The following is an 18378-nucleotide window of genomic DNA, read 5'->3' as shown; positions in this document are numbered from 1 at the left end:
AACACCTTTCATGATTTCATCACCACTTGCTCTCCAGGCTTATTTGCTGCTGGCATAAGCAAGCTACTGTTAAGATGGCAAAACCATGTCCTGATAGTTTAGGTACATACTTTGATTAATTGCACTGTTTCTTGCATAAGATATAATAAACTAAACTTTTGATTCAAAATTGGATATTTCATATTTAATGACCTAAAAGAAATTATTTGTGCAATGAAAATTAAAGCAAAAACGAACCTAGAGATATAAGAGCTGAAACAATACCAAGTTACTTCCTAGCATTCAAAGTTGAATTTATACAAACAAAAAGCATGAAAAAATGTACACTCATAAAAGTATTAAAAATTCATTACAGGCTGGGCGCGGTGGCTCACGCCTGTAATCCTAGCTCTCTGGGAGGCCGAGGCGGGTGGATTGCTCAAGGTCAGGAGTTCGAAACCAGCCTGAGCAAGAGCGAGACCCCGTCTTTACCATAAATAGAAAGAAATTAATTGGCCAACTAATATATATAGAAAAAATTAGCCGGGCATGGTGGCGCATGCCTGTAGTCCCAGCTACTTGGGAGGCTGAGGCAGGAGGATTGCTTGAGCCCAGGAGTTTGAGGGTGCCGTGAGCTAGCTAGGCTGACGCCATGGCACTCACTCTAGCCTAGGCAACAAAGCGAGACTCTGTCTCAAAAAAAAAAAAAAAAATTCATTACAGAAGACAGAATGGGGGAAAACTTTAATCACTGTCTCTAACTTAACAATGATAAAATATTAAGAATTAATTACAAAGAGTCTCTTTGGATAATAAATACAAATCCGGTTTCTCTAAAGCTTTTACTTCTATTAACTTACAAACATTTACAGCTATATTTTTCTAACTTTCAAAAATTTTTTGAAAGTAAACAAAGTCATATTTTCTTTTTCTCTAAGAAAAAAAATTACTAAGCCTTGAGAAGGTTTGTATTTCTAAAATAATAATTTTTAAAATTTAAAATGGTTACAGCATGTGGATAAATTCAAGTTGTTATTAATTAAATGTATTTGGAGTCATAAGTGATAATTTTGTAAACAACATCTTGATTCTTTCTAGCTTCAAAGTAAAGTTTAGATGATAAGACCTGAGAGTTCTAGTCATTTATGTTTCGCATTCATCAATATGCAAAGATAGTATATATTTTGAGGCTATTTAGCCATAAAAAGGTTTTTACTTTTGATCATTTTTTATCTACGTTTTTAAAAAGATACAATGTTTAGCAATATGTAATATCTTAAATTCTTTAGTAGAAAAATGTTAATGAGAAGATACAGCAATACTTAAAATCCTAACAATTAATAGAAGATTAGTAATGTATGGCAACAGTAAAAAATATATATTATATATTAATAACATTTATTTTACATTTAATTAACATTCTCCCCTTGGAAAAATACTAAAATTCAGTCCTATAAATCAGATATAAAAATCTGTTTTCATTTATCCCAACAGAAGAGTAGAAAAATCAAACTTTCACCTACATTCAAAGTTCCAAAGATCCTTTCCTCTTTCTCTCCTCCTAGTAAATACAATTTTATTACAACAGCCTCAAAGATTACTTGATGGTCAGTTAACACATCTAAGCTGACCAGCATGAGGTAAGCTAGGGTATGGCCCTGACTACTGAATACAAGAAACAAAATTTGCTTTCTGGTCCTATGGTGCTCTTTGGACATACAACTAAAATACCACATGTTCGACTTTCAAATAGATGTTGAAATCTCTACAGTAACTTACCTAATATTAGAATAAAAGATAATGATTTCACTAATACCTGCTGGGATTAATTTCTTTGAAAGCAATGGATTATCTGATAGTTACTCTATTGATTTATTAACTCTTATGCAATGTCTCTAATGAACTGTGCTGCAGAAGTTGTCTGGGCCAGACTGCAGTGGTGCCAGCATAGCTCACTGCAACCTCCAACGCCTAGGCTCAAGCCATCCCACCTGGGCCTCCCAAAGAGCTAGGATTATAGACTCAGATTATCATATATCTATAATAAAACAAAGTTTAAAATCCAATAGTTAATGAAACAAAAAAAAATCATAAATTACAGTGAAAGAAAAAATATACTGCAGCAATGGCTATTCATCTCTAGTCTTCTATTAAAAGTAGGCAGTTTATGTCAAGTAATAAATTATGGACCCCAAAAAGGTGAAAGATTACAAAGGCAACAAACTAAGAAGAATAGAAAGCTAAATACTGGAATCTGAAGGGGACTTTGAAACTACATATTTTGTACTTATTTTACAGAACAGTAAATTGAGAGCCAGAGAGATTAACTTTCCCAGCTCATGCAATAAGAGATCTACCAGTAGGTTATCTATATAACAATTAAATGTTTTGCCTAAAAAAAAAAAAAAGATGTGAGGAAAGTGCATTAAACTGAGACAAAAGACAGCTTTAAATTCTAGCAGCAGGTCTGCTTCTAGTGTAGTTGGGGATAATTCATTTAAACGCTGGCCCATGGTTTCTCACTTGTAATGTGTGGACACAAGGCCTGGTTGTATAATCAAATGCTGAAGTCCACAAGTGATTTGTTCCAATGATTTATTAATTAATAACTTTGCAAATTAGAATTTCATATTTATGAAAATGTATAGCGTCAGCTAGGAACAGCTGCATACACATAATGCATAAAACTGATGAAATCTTAAAGAGCCATTAACTACTTATTAACAAAAGCCTATGGAGTTTTAAGGAGCCAGAAGTAGCCCCTCATTCTGTAAAATAGGCTTAGACACAGCACTGTTCTTCACATTATTCAGTAAGTTCAATTTAGAGTTGAGGTATGGCCAGGAAATGGAAAGCAACTGACTTTTCACCTTGTTTTAGGAATCTGCTCATTATTCCCTTTCTAAAGCTAGAACAATAGTTACTTGTAGAAACTTAAACTGAAATATCAAAATGAAAATTTTCAATAATGAAGACATTGAGGGATATACAGAATTAATGTTGTTTAGAAAGCAGCATATCAAGTATGAGAAAAGGCTTTTAAATAAACAGTTCACAAGTACTATCCAAAAAGAGTATAATGTTATGATGTTTTGGGAAAGCCAGTAGAAAATAGTATATAATGTTGAGTAATGTATAAGCTTTTTATGTGATTGGCTTAAAAGGGGATTAATGCCATACATAAACTCAATGAATCTTAAAAAACAATTTACTGAAATATTTTTATATTAAAAACTTTTCACAAGTCTCTTACCTTTCCAGAATCTAGTATCTTCTGAAAGTCTTCCATTGTATTCGCCACAGCCATATGAGTCTTAAGGTCTTCAGAAGCCCTACCAAAAAAAAATTAGAAAAGAATACATAATTTTTCTTACAAATAAGACAAAGTTTTAAAAAACACATAAGATAGACAGTAGTTTGAGCCTATAATCCTATCACTTCGGGAGGCCCAGGTAGGATGGCTTGAGCCCAGGAGTTGGAGGCTGCAGTGAGCTATGCTGGCGCCACTGCACTCCAGCCCAGACAACAGAGGGATACCCTGCCTCCACAAACAAACAAACACACAAACAAACAAACACACACACACACAGGATAAGCATAAATTCAAGAAAGAACGATAACCTAGATGTCAGAAGAACTCGAATGAATCTCAACTCTCATTGTAAATGACTGGCAATTTTACCTCATCACTGCACATAATAATGACCCTTAAATGTATGGGAAATTTGCCAACCACATAGCAATGGGTGATCAAAGCTTTTGCTACTGTTATTAAATCTCTATTGACCAACATTCCATTCCTGGCTATGCCACTTACTACCTATGGGAGTCTGGGTTATTTTTTAAATCTCTATGGCCTTAGTTTTCCTTTTTACAAAATTGGAAAAATACTCTAAGTCTAACTACCATGTAGGCTATTGTGTTAATCAAACACAAAGTCATAAAAACGTTTTGAAAAAGAAAAACACATAAATGTATGTTATTCAAGATATTTTCACATACTAGTGCCATTTCCCCTTTAAATAATGAGTTGTCACTTTTCTTCCCCTTTTGACTTTTCTGTAGTGACATGGGCCCATTGATAAAGTTATAGCCAATGAGATCTAGGGAAAGTAATACGCTACTTCTGAGGCTTACGCTTTAAGGCAATGGGCATGGCTCCTGCCTTTCTCCCACTGCCCAAGCAGCAATAGTCTGGAGATGACTGTGATTTAGTTTTGACCATGTAAATGGCACTGGCACTAGGGGATGGTAGAGTCAATGAAATGGAAATAATCTAAATTCCGGAAGGAATAGCCAAGGGAACCACTCCAGACCTGCAACACCGACCTCACACTGTTTCATGAAAGAATCTGGGTGTTCTTTAAATTCACCATGTTTTGCTACAGCAGCTTAGTCTACTTCACTCACACAGAACCTCTTAAAGAAAAATAACTGTTCAAATACTTGATGTTATGAAACCAATACAGTCTAATGTGAGCTAAATAATCTCAGAAATAATCTAAACCCTTAAAAAAGGCCATATCACCATATCCTTGATATAGTTAAATTAATTCATATATTAGTTCTTTTGTACAAGGTAAAACAAGGATCTAACTACAAGTAGTATAATTTGACACCTTCCTAAATATGAAAGTAGCATTATCCTAATAACATACCATCTAGAACTTAGATCTATTCAAAGGACCTATATTTTATAAACAGTTGTTGTAATGTATAAGATAAAAAGTGAAATCAAAACCTAATGGTGAGACAAGCTCATGTGAAGTATAAAATTATAATCTGAATTTCTGTATGTAAAATGATCTGAACTACACACACTCATATTCACCCACTCACGTAAGAAAAAAGGGAAACATACCAAAATGCTTTCATTAATTATATCTGGACAATAGAGATCACAGCCAGTTTTGTTTTGTATGTTTTTTAGTATTTCACAATTTTTCTATAATGAGCATATATATTTCAATAGAAAAAAAACACAGAGATGGCCAGGCACAGTGGCTCACACCTGTAATCCTAGCTTTCTGAGAGGCCAAGACAGGAGGATGGATGCAGCTCAGGGGTTCACCACCAGCCTGAGCACAGTGAGATCCTGTCTCTAGAGACGAGAAACAAAAAAAAGACAAAAAAAACAAACAAACAAACAAACAAAAAAACACAAAACCACAAAACCCAGCCGGTATTATGGCAAGTGCCTGTAGTCCCAGGCACCCGGGAGGCTGAGGCAGAAAGATTACTCACAGCCCAGAACCTGGAGCTTGTGATGACTACAGTCACTGCACTCTACAAAGGGACACTGAGTGACACTCTGTCTCAAAAAAAAAAAAAAAAAAAATATATATATATATACACACACACAAACAAAAAATTACTGCTAAAAGTAAACTAAATGCAAACTATTTAGTAAGTATCACACATCTAAAAAAAAAAAGACTAGAAAACATGGATGTAGGCAAGAAAAAAGCTTGATTAAGAATTCTTCTATAATAATGTCAACTCTCTATTAATAAATTCTGGGGCCAGGCGAGGTGGCTCACGCCTGTAATACTAGCACTCTGGGAGGCCGAGGCGGGCGGATTGCTCAAGGTCAGGAGTTTGAAACCAGCCTGAGCAAGAGCGAGACCTCATCTCTACTATAAATAGAAAGAAATTAATTGGCCAACTAAACATATATGGAAAAAATTAGCCAGGCATGGTGGCGCATGCTTGTAGTCCCAGCTACTCGGGAGGCTGAGGCAGCAGGATTGCTTGAGCCCAGGAGTTTGAGGTTGCTGTGAGCTAGGCTGACGCCACGGCACTCACTCTAGCCTGGGCAACAAAGCAAGACTCTGTCTTAAATAAATAAATAAATAAATAAGTAAATAAATAAATAAGTAAGTTCATCTGGCAAATATTTACTAAGTGCTTACCTATAATTTTCTAATTTTTGCATTACCGCAGAAAATAAGAAAAAGACTATTCTCAAAGAGTTTATAGAAGTGTAAGCAACATTTAAAAGAGGGACAATTTGAGGGGGGGAAACCCACAAAATGTGTATAAGCCTTTTTTCTTTTCATTTATAATAAAAATAAACTTACTGATTGCTTCTCATGAGGAAAAATGCATCTTTATGCAATTTACATTAAACTCAAATTTACTAAACAGAAATGTCAATGAAAGTGCTTTTTAGCCACTAAAGCAGTGCTTTTTCCAATCAGAGATGTGGATCTGAATTACACACAGAGTATCTCAACGTAACACACAACCAGAACCCATCTTAAGACAAGTGAATCAGAATATTCAGGTGTGAGGCTCAGACATGTTTCTGTTCCCAAAGCAGGTAATTCTGAACAGAATCCCTAGAACAGAACCACAGCACTAAATGCACTATTTAAAGGGGAGCAGTAAGAAGAAATAGTTTTAAAGACCTGTTCTTAGTTCAGATGAACTTCAAAAGTATTATATCTTTTGCAGGCCAAACAAATCCTTACGATAACCCCTGAAGATACTTATTATCAGTCCCATTTTAGGGTAAGCAAGCTAAGAGATGCATAAATAAGCACCAAAGCCAAGGCTAGCACTAGTTCCTTCCTTCAAATTTAAGATTTATTGAGGCCTATTGTGAGTTATGCACAGGGTATTAGAAGATAAAAGAATAAATAAGATTTGGGCACTACTCTCCCTCAAACTGAGCCTCTCTCCCCAGTGGTAGTGGGCCTTCCTCTCTGTGAGCGGGAAAGAAAATAAGGTGTCACATGACACCAATCTTCTGGTGCCTCTGCTTGAAGATCTAAAAGGCTTTCTGTCCATAGGTCAGGGCAGCTCTGAGACCCTTCCCCATCCTTTGCCCCCAATCCCAATCAGGAGGCTTTCAGCCTTGGCTACCTTATAACCACCACAGGAGTTTTTGACAGTATAGTTGCCAGACCCTCTCTAGACCAATTAAACTAGTGTCTCTGGGAAGGGAACGAGGCACTGGTATTTATTAAAGCTTCCCAGGTGCTGGCAACGTGCATTTAGCAGGTGAAGAGTCAATGCCTTAATGCTTCACATTTATATCTCATAAAAGCCTAGATCTAAATCTAAATCTAAAAAATTAACCTAAATTAGTCTAGGAGACAGAAAATCCACTGCTGCAAACCTAGTCGGGGGCTGAAGGCACTTAGAAAAATAACCATGATGCAAATCGAAAACCCAAAGAATGGCAAGTTAAGTAGCATGGGAGTTCAGAGGGAAAGATTACGTCAGCTGGAGTAATCCCCAAATTCCTTCACACAGATCTCAAAGTTTGAGTAGGATCTGAAGACAAGAGACACAGAAATTGTAAAAAACTACCTTCTGAAAAGGGTTACATGGATGTCTTCCAAAATAGCCTGAAGTTTAGTCTCAGCCTCATTTTCAGCAATAGTCAGCTTTTCTCCAGTATCTCGTCTGACAGCTACAAACTGACAGCTCTTCATATCACGTGGCCCAACTTCAAGTCTAATTGGAACACCCTGCAAAACAAAAAAGGCAGTTAAAATGATATATGCACATCTCCAGTTGAATATACAGACTTATTTCATGGCTTTATCTTCTAGAAATGATAAAAACCCAAAAAACAAAAGCATAGCTAAACAAGAAAAAAACAGGTAATATTCACAAGATAATATAGAAACATATTCTAGTAAGAAGGCATAAACCTAAGGAAAACAAATCTGCTGGCATTATTCTGATCTAAGGAAGCTCTTAATGGAGAAACCTAAGAGGGTAGTTGTCTAGATCAGCATTTCCAACTTTTCTCACAAAATAGCACACACAGAGAATTATATTTACATAGTACATGGGGATAAACAGAGAAGGCTTCCTGAAGCTACAGTCTCCCCAAGCCACTAAGGGGATCAGCACCTTGACACATTCTTGACTCATAGTACACTGGTGTTCTTTGGTTAGGAAACCTTTAATCTGGATACTCTAGCTTTAGCATGCATTAGAATCACCTGGAGGGACCCTTAAAGCACAGATTGCTGAGCTCCAAGTCCAAGAGTTTTTTATTAGTAAGTTGGGGATAGGGCCTGACAATTTATATTTCTAACAAGTTCTCAAGTGATGCTGACATTGCTGGTCCTAGGACTACACTTTGAGAACCACTCCCCTATAGTATTTGGTTTTTTTAAGGACTGGTTATCTGCAAGTTTGACTTATAGGATGGGCATGGTGGCTCATGCCTGTAATCTCAGCATTTTGGGAGGCTGAAATGGGAAGATCTTTTGACGCCAGAAGTTCAAGACCAGCCTGAGCAACATAGCAAGACCTCATCTCTACAAAAAATTAAAAAATTAGCCAGGTGCAGTGGCATGTGCCTGTAGTCCTAGTTACTCAGGAGGCTGAGGTAGGAGGATCATTTGAACCCAGGAATTCAAGGTTACAATCAGCTATGATTGGGCCACTGCACTCTAACCTGGGTGACAAAGTAAGAACCTGTCTCTTTAAAAAAAAAAAAAAAAAGAAAGAGAGACTTGTGAAAGTTCAATCCTCGGGAATGTGTATCTCCATAAGAGGATTAAAAGCCTTAATGCTTACAGAGACATCTCATTTTTAGGCTCCAGAACCTTACCTAATAAATACTAGATTTTAAATAATTTTTTTGAGTGAATGATCCTCTCAAATTAATTTGGGATTTTCGTATTACAAAATACGAAAATGTGCTTCTACATATAAGTTAGATGCTGGGTGGTTCCCCAAATCAAAGCCATAGGAAGATTTCAAAATGTTACTCTAGAAATCCTGATTTACCCCTAGAGAAGACTTATTTTATAAAAATGAGATGAAGAACACCATGGAACAAACTGTTGTACGCTATTACATTACGACTTCCATTTTATTCATTCACCATATTACACACATTTGTAAGACACAGTGCTAAGTACAATGAAATTTAAAAGATGAATAAGAAATAGATCCTGGCCGGGCGAGGTGGCTCACACCTATAATACCAGCACTCTGGAAGGCCGAGGTGGGCGGATTGCTCGAGGTCAGGAGTTCAAAACCAGCCTGAGGGCCGGGCGCTGTGGCTCACGCCTGTAATCCTAGCTCTTGGGAGGCCGAGGCGGGCGGATTGCTCGAGGTCAGGAGTTCAAAACCAGCCTGAGCAAGAGCGAGACCCCGTCTCTACTATAAATAGAAAGAAATTAATTGGCCAACTGATATATATATAAAAAAAAAAAAATTAGCCGGGCATGGTGGCACATGCCTGTAGTCCCAGCTACTCGGGGGGCTGAGGCAGAAGGATCACTCAAGCCCAGGAGTTTGAGGTTGCTGTGAGCTAGGCTGACGCCACGGCACTCACTCTAGCCTGGACAACAAAGTGAGACTCTGTCTCAAAAAAAAAAAAAAAAAAAAAAAAAAAACCAGCCTGAGCAAGAGCAAGACCCCGTCTCTACTATAAATAGAAAGAAATTAATTGGCCAACTAATATATATATGTGTGTGTGTGTGTGTGTGTGTGTGTGTGTGTATATATATATATATAAAATTAGCCGGGCATGGTGGCACATGCCTGTAGTCCCAGCTACTCGGGAGGCTGAGGCAGAAGGATTGCTTGAGCCCAGGAGATTGAGGTTGCTATGAGCTACGCTGACGCCACGGCACTCACTCTAGCCTGGGCAGCAAAGTGAGACTCTGTCTCAAAAAAAAAAAAAAGGAAAAGAAAAAGAAATACATCCTGTCCTCATGGAGCTTTATGCTTTGAGGGGGTAAATAAGGCATGCATATAAAAAACAATTAATATGGAAGTCAGAAGTGAGAAACTATTCCTCAGCTGGAAGAGAGAAGAAAAGTTACTGGAGAAGGCAAAAATTAATGAATAAATTCCTCATCAAAACTAAAGAACGGCCGGGTATGGTGGCTCACGCCTGTAATCCTAGCATTCTGGGAGGCCGAGGCGGGCAAATTGCTCAAGGTCAGGAGTTTGAAACCAGCCTGAGCAAGAGCGAGACCTCGTCTCTACTATAAATAAAAAAGAAATTAATTGGCCAACTAATATACATAGAAAAAAATTAGCCGGGCATGGTGGTGCATGCCTGTAGTCCCAGCTACTCGGGAGCCTCAGGCAGGAGGATCACTTGAGCCCAGGAGTTTGAGGTTGCTGTGAGCTACGCTGATGCCACGGCACTCACTCTAGCCTGGCAACAAAGTGAGACTCTGTCTCAAAAACAAACAAACAAACAAACAAAAACAAACTAAAGAACACTCTATAAAATATTATATAAAACAAGCCTACCAAGGAAGTGCTCAAACAATGATGGGCAATGTCAAAGGACACAAAAGCCAGCTATAAGAGATCCCACTGGTCAAATTGGAGAACATTTTGAGCATCGAAACAATAATGATGGTAACAGATTATAACCTACTGAATAATACGTGAAACCATAGATACAGAAAAATATAAATAAATTAATAAAAAGACTAATAAGAAATGTGGTTATCAAGATCATGATAATCAAAGAAAAACTTAAGAACTATTCCAGACCAAAATAGATTAAAGAGACATGATAGCCACATGGAACACACAATTCTGAACTAGTTCCTTCTATGACAGACACTAGTGAGACAACTCATGAAACCTGAACAGGGTTCTAAAAGTAGATGGTAGTAATGTACCAACACGAATATACTTATTACTTTCTTGGTTGTACTGTGATTATGTGGGAAGTAGGTTTGCAAGGTGGTGGAGCATTGAGTTAGCATCTTATTTTCAAATGATTTGGGCAGGAAAAAAATTCTTTGCATTGTACTTGCTTTAAGTTTGTGACGGTTTCATAATAAAAATTTACAACTCAGGTGGGAAGAAACAGCACAAAGACAGAGGTGGAAAAGCAGAGATTGTGAAGAAGAGAGGAAAGGGTATATGAAAGGGGATAATGAAAAGCAAAAGCTGGAAGGGCAATCTAAAGCCAAATAAGAGAGGAGGCAAATATTTTGTCAACAGTTTTTTCCACATAACTAGTTATGAATTTAATTAAACAGAAGTTGTGTTTTTTTTTCTTTTCAACAGCAACACAAAATCATCTTAAGCCTTTAACACAGTAAAAAGACAAGTGGTAGGCTGGTCCGATGGTAGTGGGTTATCAGAACTTATTCACATTAGCGTCACTAAAGTTGGTATTCAAACCCCCACTGCTAAATTTGACTGGCTTAAAAAAAAAAAAAAAAAAAAGACAAGTGGTTAATTCACTCATATTTCTCCCTTTCTATTTTCATAATACAGGAAGGGATACCGAAGAATTATAGAATTGCTGAGTTCTGGTCTTGCAACCAAACTGTACTAAACCTCCCATTAATAATCTGAATGAGTCTCACAATACACATATATATCACTCACACTATCTCACACGCACACTTTACAAAGTTAATCATTATCAAATAAACATAAACCTAGATCTCTCAAAATGTCTTTTTTTCTGAGGAATTCGTGGGACTAAATGGAACTAAATGGTATTAAAAAGTATTATTACTTTCCACTAGATAGGGAAATTCTCTTTCTCCATGTTAATTTTAGGCATCAAGTTTAGAACTCAGGTGGTTTGTTTTCTTCCCTGAGGAAATGTAGACAAGGAACGTAGATGAAGAATGACAGAGATGATGATGCCAAGTTAGTCTTAGGATAAGGGGTGAATAAAAGAGGAAAGGAGAAGAGAACAAATTTAGGAGTGAGTATGGTTAACTTTTTTTCTTTTTAATTCAGCTAACAGCAGGGAATAAGTTTCTCCTGTAACATTTGGTACCCTGGGGAAAAAGAAACTGGTTTAGAGAAGCTGCAAAGTGGTATCACAAACAGCTATTTCTTTCTCTCTCTCTCTCTCTCTATATATATATATTTATTTTTTTTTTAGTTTTCTCTTTTAACGGTTATCCTTACAAGCAGAACAAACAGCTATTTCTAAGTAAGCAAAAAAGTTTCCAATTAAAGAGGGTAGACTTCTCAGTTTGTGATGGAAAAAAATAAAAAATAAAAATATAATTAAAGGAGAAATTTACACAGAGAAAGTCTTCATTAAAAGTAGGAAAGCACATTAAAGAGCAAGTATATTACATAAAAGGGAAGCAGCATCAACATAATTACTATTCTTCAGCACAAAAGATTTGCCTCAGGGGCCATTTAAAACAAGTACGATGATAAATATTAGCAACTCCAAAAACTCTAGGTGTATCAATACTGAACAATCCCAATATTGCTAAGCTTCCATACTTGAAAGCTTGGAGCTGCAATCTCAATTCTCTCATCTCATTTCCTATAAAGTGAGTTTATATATTTTTGACTCTTAATTTCTAGATCCAGTAAGATTCCTTTTCAGTGTTTAAGAAAAAAATGTTAAATCCCAGAAGTTTATAAAACGGAATTAAGAGCATAAATCATCTATTAATGACAATGTGCAATAGATGAAAGTTACATTAAAAACGATACACCGGAATTTAGACTGGCTTTGTATACACAAAATAAAAATCAACAAACTGGTATGAAACAATGTGGTATGAAAATTTAAGTATCAAATAATCTCAGGTGTTTTACTATTAGCTATAACAATGACAGCCAGGTTGTGCCACTATTCTGATAGTCTTACTACTTAAATAACTTGTTATATGAATTCCTGGCATAAACATTTTTGTATACTAGCCAAATGAGGTTTGCTAATCATAAACAAGGGCTTCAAAATCATTTTTATTCTAACATAATAAAAATAAGCTTCCACTAAAATAATTTTAACTTTAGCAAATATATAAATGTTAGGTAACACGATTACAAAGCTATGAACTGTTGGTGCTCAACACTTAGTTTGAGTGAAGAAGAACTTACTAATACAACTATCAAAATAGAGAAAAGTAATGAAAAGGCCTTACGTTTTATAAAAACTTGTAAAATAGAGGAAATCTAAATTCAAATTGGGAGCATGGAAGGTAAAACATACAACTAAGGAATTTACCTTGAGCTCCCAGTGATTGAATTTCCAACCTGGAGAATAGTTCTCTCGCAAATCAACTCTAACTCGAATGTTAACACTGAGTAGCCGCCTTCGATAATCATTGCATTTTGCAATCAGCGCTTCTTTGTCTTCCTCAGAAAGTGCATTTGTAATGCCACACGGTATAACCACCACCTAGAATCCAGCACAATGTTCCAAATTTATACAAAGAAATAACATAGAAGTAACGAGGTCCTATAACTACATAATATGCAGGAGTCAAAACACCTATTAGTGACCATAAATCTTAACATAGATCAGCTTGTGTGATTTCTAATTTATATATAATGTCTACTAGTTACCTGCATATCACTTATCCATGCTAAATGCATTTTCATTTGACCTACTATACATTTCATTTCACTTACTATAAGTCACTTCAAAAAATGATTTCTAAAATAGTTTTGGCCGGGCGCTGTGGCTCACGCCTGTAATCCTAGCTCTTGGGAGGCCGAGGCGGGCGGATTGCTCAAGGTCGGGAGTTCAAAACCAGCCTGAGCAAGAGCGAGACCCTGTCTCTACTATAAATAGAAAGAAATTAATTGGCCAACTGATATATATATAAAAAAAAAAAAAAAATTAGCCGGGCATGGTGGCGCATGCCTGTAGTCCCAGCTACCCGGGAGGCTGAGGCAGAAGGATCACTGGAGCCCAGGAGTTTGAGGTTGCTGTGAGCTAGGCTGACGCCATGGCACTCACTCTAGCCTGGACAACAAAGCGAGACTCTGTCTCAAAAAAAAAAAAAATAAAATAAAATAAAATAGTTTTATATTAATAGAGAGCAGGTTTAATTAAAATTAAACAGTTAATTAAAATTAACAGTAAGAATAATAATAAATAATTAATAAAATAAATAATGCAAATGATACACATGGTTACACAATACTGGGGTATAGACTGTTCTCTATGTTGTTTTTATTATCAGAGAAATGTACCTGAATGATATTCAGAAAATCACCCTTTCAAATTAGCTTTAGTAAATATGGCTTGTATTTTGTAAAATAAATGATAAACAGAAATATTTTTCTTACCTGAACACAGGCTACACGGGGAGGTAATACTAACCCCATGTTGTCTCCATGAACCATGGTCATAACACCAATAGTTCGAGTTGTCAGGCCCCAAGAGTTCTGATAGGCAAATTGTTTCTCTCCTGGTGTCTTTGGATCTTCAAAAATGATTTCAAACATTCTGGAAAAATTCTGCCCTAAATGATGTGATGTTGCTCCCTAAAATAAAGAAACATAACCTTTAATTTTAATAACCTATTATGCCTTTGAAAATGATTACTATAAGATCACATGCTTTAAAATGGCACTAGACCTGTTCTGTCTCCCTTCTTACATTAAATAAGATTTTACAATATAAGCATAACTGATACAACAAGAGACTAGAATTAGTAAAAAAGAAATACTGTTTTCAAATGTTTTGCTCTGGGCAGACCCTTTCATAGGAGTAACTTTAACCATAAGGGTTAAAAAGGAATTCATACTTTGTTAATTCAGGAAACATGCCATGACTTAAGAGACCTTAGAAATTTAGAGAGATGGGACTTGCTTCAAATTATAATATGGTCTAGAAAGCACATGACATACTTATTTGTTAAAAGAGACTACTTTTCTGATGACACAAGAAATTACTGGATCTGCCCATGGACTGTGCTTACAGTCACCTATAAATCTTATGCAGTAGTCTGATACCTGAATAGCTCTTCCACTAGCAGATATAAATGCTTCTACTGTAGTTGTGTAGTCTCCTCCCGCAAATTTCTCTTTTTCAGTTTTTCTTCCTTTCACAACAGGAATTGCCAGGAGTTCTTCATATATTTGAGCATATAAGTCAAGTATCTGCAAGACCTGCAACATTTAAAATGTAAATGTGTTCAAATTTAGGGTATATTTATTCATTACAGATCTGTAAAACTACACTATTTAAAACTTACTGTGTTGGGAAAAGCACTTCTAACAATAAAAACTGTTTTTTATGAAAAGGTTAATGCAGCTAGTGTGACTTTATTAAGGAAGATATTAAACAAAGCAGTATGAAAAGTTGTTGAGTAACTTTTTAAAATGTATATAACTTTAGTATATAAGAGAAAATAAATGCTAATTAAAGACATACATTAATTAAGGTGAAAAAAAAATCTCCTGAAAAGTAATTAATTTTAATCATGGATTATAATTTTTTCCACACATTAAAGTCCAAAATTATTTTCACCTGAAAGTTTAAAAGAGCACATTTCATTTACTGAAACATTTCAATAAGCAGATTCTTAACCCCATGTACATTTGAATTAATCTGATTTTTCTTTTAACAGGTGTTACATAAATTTTAAGTAATAAAATAAAATAGCAGAGCCTGAACAAAGAAATGGAACAGTTAATATGGATGACAACTTCTTATACCTCTTCTGCTGCTTCTTCAACAGTAGCAAAAGCGCTGTGCCCTTCCTGCCAAAGGAATTCACGAGTGCGTAGGAAAGGCTGAGGGTGCTTGAATTCCCAACGCTGGAAGAGGCAAGAGTACAATTTGGTCATTATAGAGAACCTTTCAATTTCTATTAATAATTTTCTATGGTAATCAAAAATTATAATTGGTATCCAAAATACTTCAAAATAAAAAGCAAACTGTACTTTAAAAAAACAAAACAAAAAAACCAGAATAATAATGAAAGAACATAAGAGGGGTGTATACCCACCACTACATTGCACCACTGATTGAGCCTGATGGGCAGGTCTCTGTGTGACTGCACCCATTTTGCATATGCAGGATACATTACTAAAAGAAGCAGGAAAACAGAGGGAGTTAGTCATTTAAGGTTTTATTTCTTCTCTAAGTAAGAGTTAAACCAGGGCTGGGCACGGTGGCTCACACCTGTAATCCTAGCACTCTGGGAGGCCGAGGCAGGTGGATTGCTCGAGGTCAGGATTTCGAAACCAGCCTGAGCAAGAGTGAGACCCAGTCTCTACCATAAATAGAAAGAAATTAATTGGCCAACTAATATATATATACAGAAAAAAAATTAGCCGGGCATGGTGGTGCATGCCTGTAGTCCCAGCTACTTGGGAGGCTGAGGCAGGAGGATTGCTTGAGCCCAGGAGTTTGAGGTTGCTGTGAGCTAGGCTGACACCACGGCACTCACTCTAGCCTGGACAACAAAGCGAGACTTTGTCTCAAAAAAAGAGTTAAATCAGTAGCACAATTAATAGGAATTAAATATATATTTGTGTAAATATTTCCAATGTTTGTAATGGTTAAGTGAATGGTGTTATCTGTTTCATAAAGTATATTACTAAAGGATATAAATCTAGCAACCTTGATGAGTGTGTGTGTGTGTGTGTGTGTGTGTGTGTGTATTTTTTGAGACAGGGTCTCACTCTGTTGCCTGGGCTAGAGTGCAGTGGCATCATCATAGTTCACTACAACCTCAAACTCCTGGGCTCAAGTGATCTGCCTGCCTTGGCCTCCCAAAGTGCCAGGATTACAGGTGTGAGTCACTGTACCTGGCCCACAGTTTATATTCTCCACATGAAATTTACATTTACCATTTAATTTACTTTGACTGCTTTTCACATTTTATTTGTTTTTAAAAACACCAGTACATCCCATGTTCTATGTTAAGTTCTTTGCGTTATCGTGTTCGATTCTCACATCTAACCCATAAAGTAGATGTCTCAATTTTAAAGATGTGGAAGCTGAGGTTATAGAAGTTAAATAATTTGCGGAATCCAGCAGTTATGTATTACATCAGAATTTAAATCAGATCTATCTGATGCATCAACCCAGAGTATGCAAGCTCTTGCCATAAACTGCTAAGTGAAGGTGCCTGTCTTAGAATAGCCTGCTCGTGATCTATAATTAGTGAACCAAAACAAAACAAAATTTTGTCAATATAGTCTGAGAAAGCAAGCTGGTATCATAATTTCAATAACGTATTATACAAGAATATCACTAGAAGTGTCAAAAAAGAGCAACCAATCCTTAACTCTACAGATGGGTGATCACTTTCTAAGTGTATTACTAAAATGATGAAATTTGAAAGTAAACATGGCATAAAGCATGTTTATGAATAAAGATTATTCCAAGAAATTCCTTAAAAGAACTAAAAAAATGACAGCACAAAGTAAAAAATGAGTGTTTAAAAAAACCCTATATCTAATGATAAAGAGTTCTGCAATGAACACTGTACAGAGAATAAAATTCTAGACAACTTAAATTTGCCTTCAATCTTTATCAACATTCATTAAACTTTATATTGCCAGCAAGGACTATAAATGTCACAAAACAAAGCTGAGGCTCAACTCTAGAAGCTGTCTCTCAGGTTCAATGAGCATTCTCCTGCACTCCAAGGCCCATTCTCACCTGTTTCACTAGTAGGACGAATGGCAATTGGTTCTGCCAACTCTGTTTTGCCAGATCTTGTAACCCAAGCAACCTAGTAAGATAAAATCATTTTTCACACATCTTTTAAACAGCATTTTAGAACAACAATATAAATGCAAATTTTCTCTATTTCAATTTTTGCTACATCAATTAATCCAAGCAACCTAGTAATATAAAATCATTTTTCACACATATTTTTAAATGGCATTTTTAACAATTTAACAGCATTTTAACAAATGCAAATTTTCTCTATTTCAATTTTTGCTACATCAACTAAGGCAAGTTAAAGTAATTGCTGCTGTTCAATGTAAGGAAAGCTATAGACTTACTGATCTAAATATCATGAAAAAAGTTAAAGTCCATTAATTAGTTAATGCAACAAATACAACTTGCCATAGAGGCATAAATATAACTTTTTAACAAAAACAGCTTTACATTTCTCTAAAGTGATTGTTATATACTATTCAAAACATCGTTTTGGGTTTATGAAGAAAACTATAAACTACCTACCTCAGGGGCAAAGTCAGCAACATGAGTCTTCTCTTTCTCTAATGCACCTTGAGACACAAACATGGGGAAATAGCAGTTTTCAACACCAAGTTTCTTGATCTCAGCATCAAAAAAGTCCTTGATGGATTCCCAAATGGAATAGGCCCAGGGACGAAGAATGTAGCAGCCACTTACGTCATGGTATTCAATCATTTCAGACTTTGTGATGACCTTTTTAAAAGAAAAATAAAGTCTTTAAAACCTAAATTGAACCAAAATTCTAGCACAAGTGACAAGAGTATGATAACCAAAATTCAAATCTGGAGGCTTGCACTATCAATACATTCCCTTAACATGGAAGGTCATAATGGAAGCAAAGCAGACCTTACCATACTGAGAACCAACACATAACAGGGCTCCAAACTTTTAAGAAGACTTGAATCCCAAACTTGTCTCTGCTATTTACTATCTGTGTGAGTCTGGACTAATCCCCTCACCTCACCATTTAAAAAAAAAAAAAAAATCAAATAATGACTATCTCATGG

The 18378-nt window shown here is 36.0% G+C and overlaps 1 protein-coding gene across 2 annotated transcripts in view; it reads right to left on the bottom strand.

The window, feature by feature from the left end:
* The window catches only part of EPRS1 (glutamyl-prolyl-tRNA synthetase 1), an 82066-nt gene that overhangs the window by 2903 nt on the left and 60785 nt on the right, over positions 1-18378 (bottom strand). For both annotated transcript variants that reach the window (XM_012791435.2, XM_012791443.2), the window contains 9 exons: positions 17855-18064; positions 17324-17396; positions 15660-15739; positions 15367-15468; positions 14662-14817; positions 13993-14190; positions 12923-13096; positions 7297-7457; positions 3233-3311 (listed from right to left, as the gene is read on the bottom strand). In XM_012791435.2, the coding sequence (XP_012646889.2) occupies positions 3233-3311; positions 7297-7457; positions 12923-13096; positions 13993-14190; positions 14662-14817; positions 15367-15468; positions 15660-15739; positions 17324-17396; positions 17855-18064 (1233 nt within the window). The remainder of the gene's footprint in view (positions 1-3232; positions 3312-7296; positions 7458-12922; positions 13097-13992; positions 14191-14661; positions 14818-15366; positions 15469-15659; positions 15740-17323; positions 17397-17854; positions 18065-18378) is intronic.

Source organism: Microcebus murinus, chromosome 23 (genome assembly GCF_040939455.1).
Source record: "Microcebus murinus isolate Inina chromosome 23, M.murinus_Inina_mat1.0, whole genome shotgun sequence".
Classification (NCBI taxonomy): Eukaryota; Metazoa; Chordata; class Mammalia; order Primates; family Cheirogaleidae; genus Microcebus; species Microcebus murinus.
The sequence above is the reverse complement of the archived record's forward strand: the minus strand, read 5'-3'. Positions and strand labels throughout refer to the sequence as shown.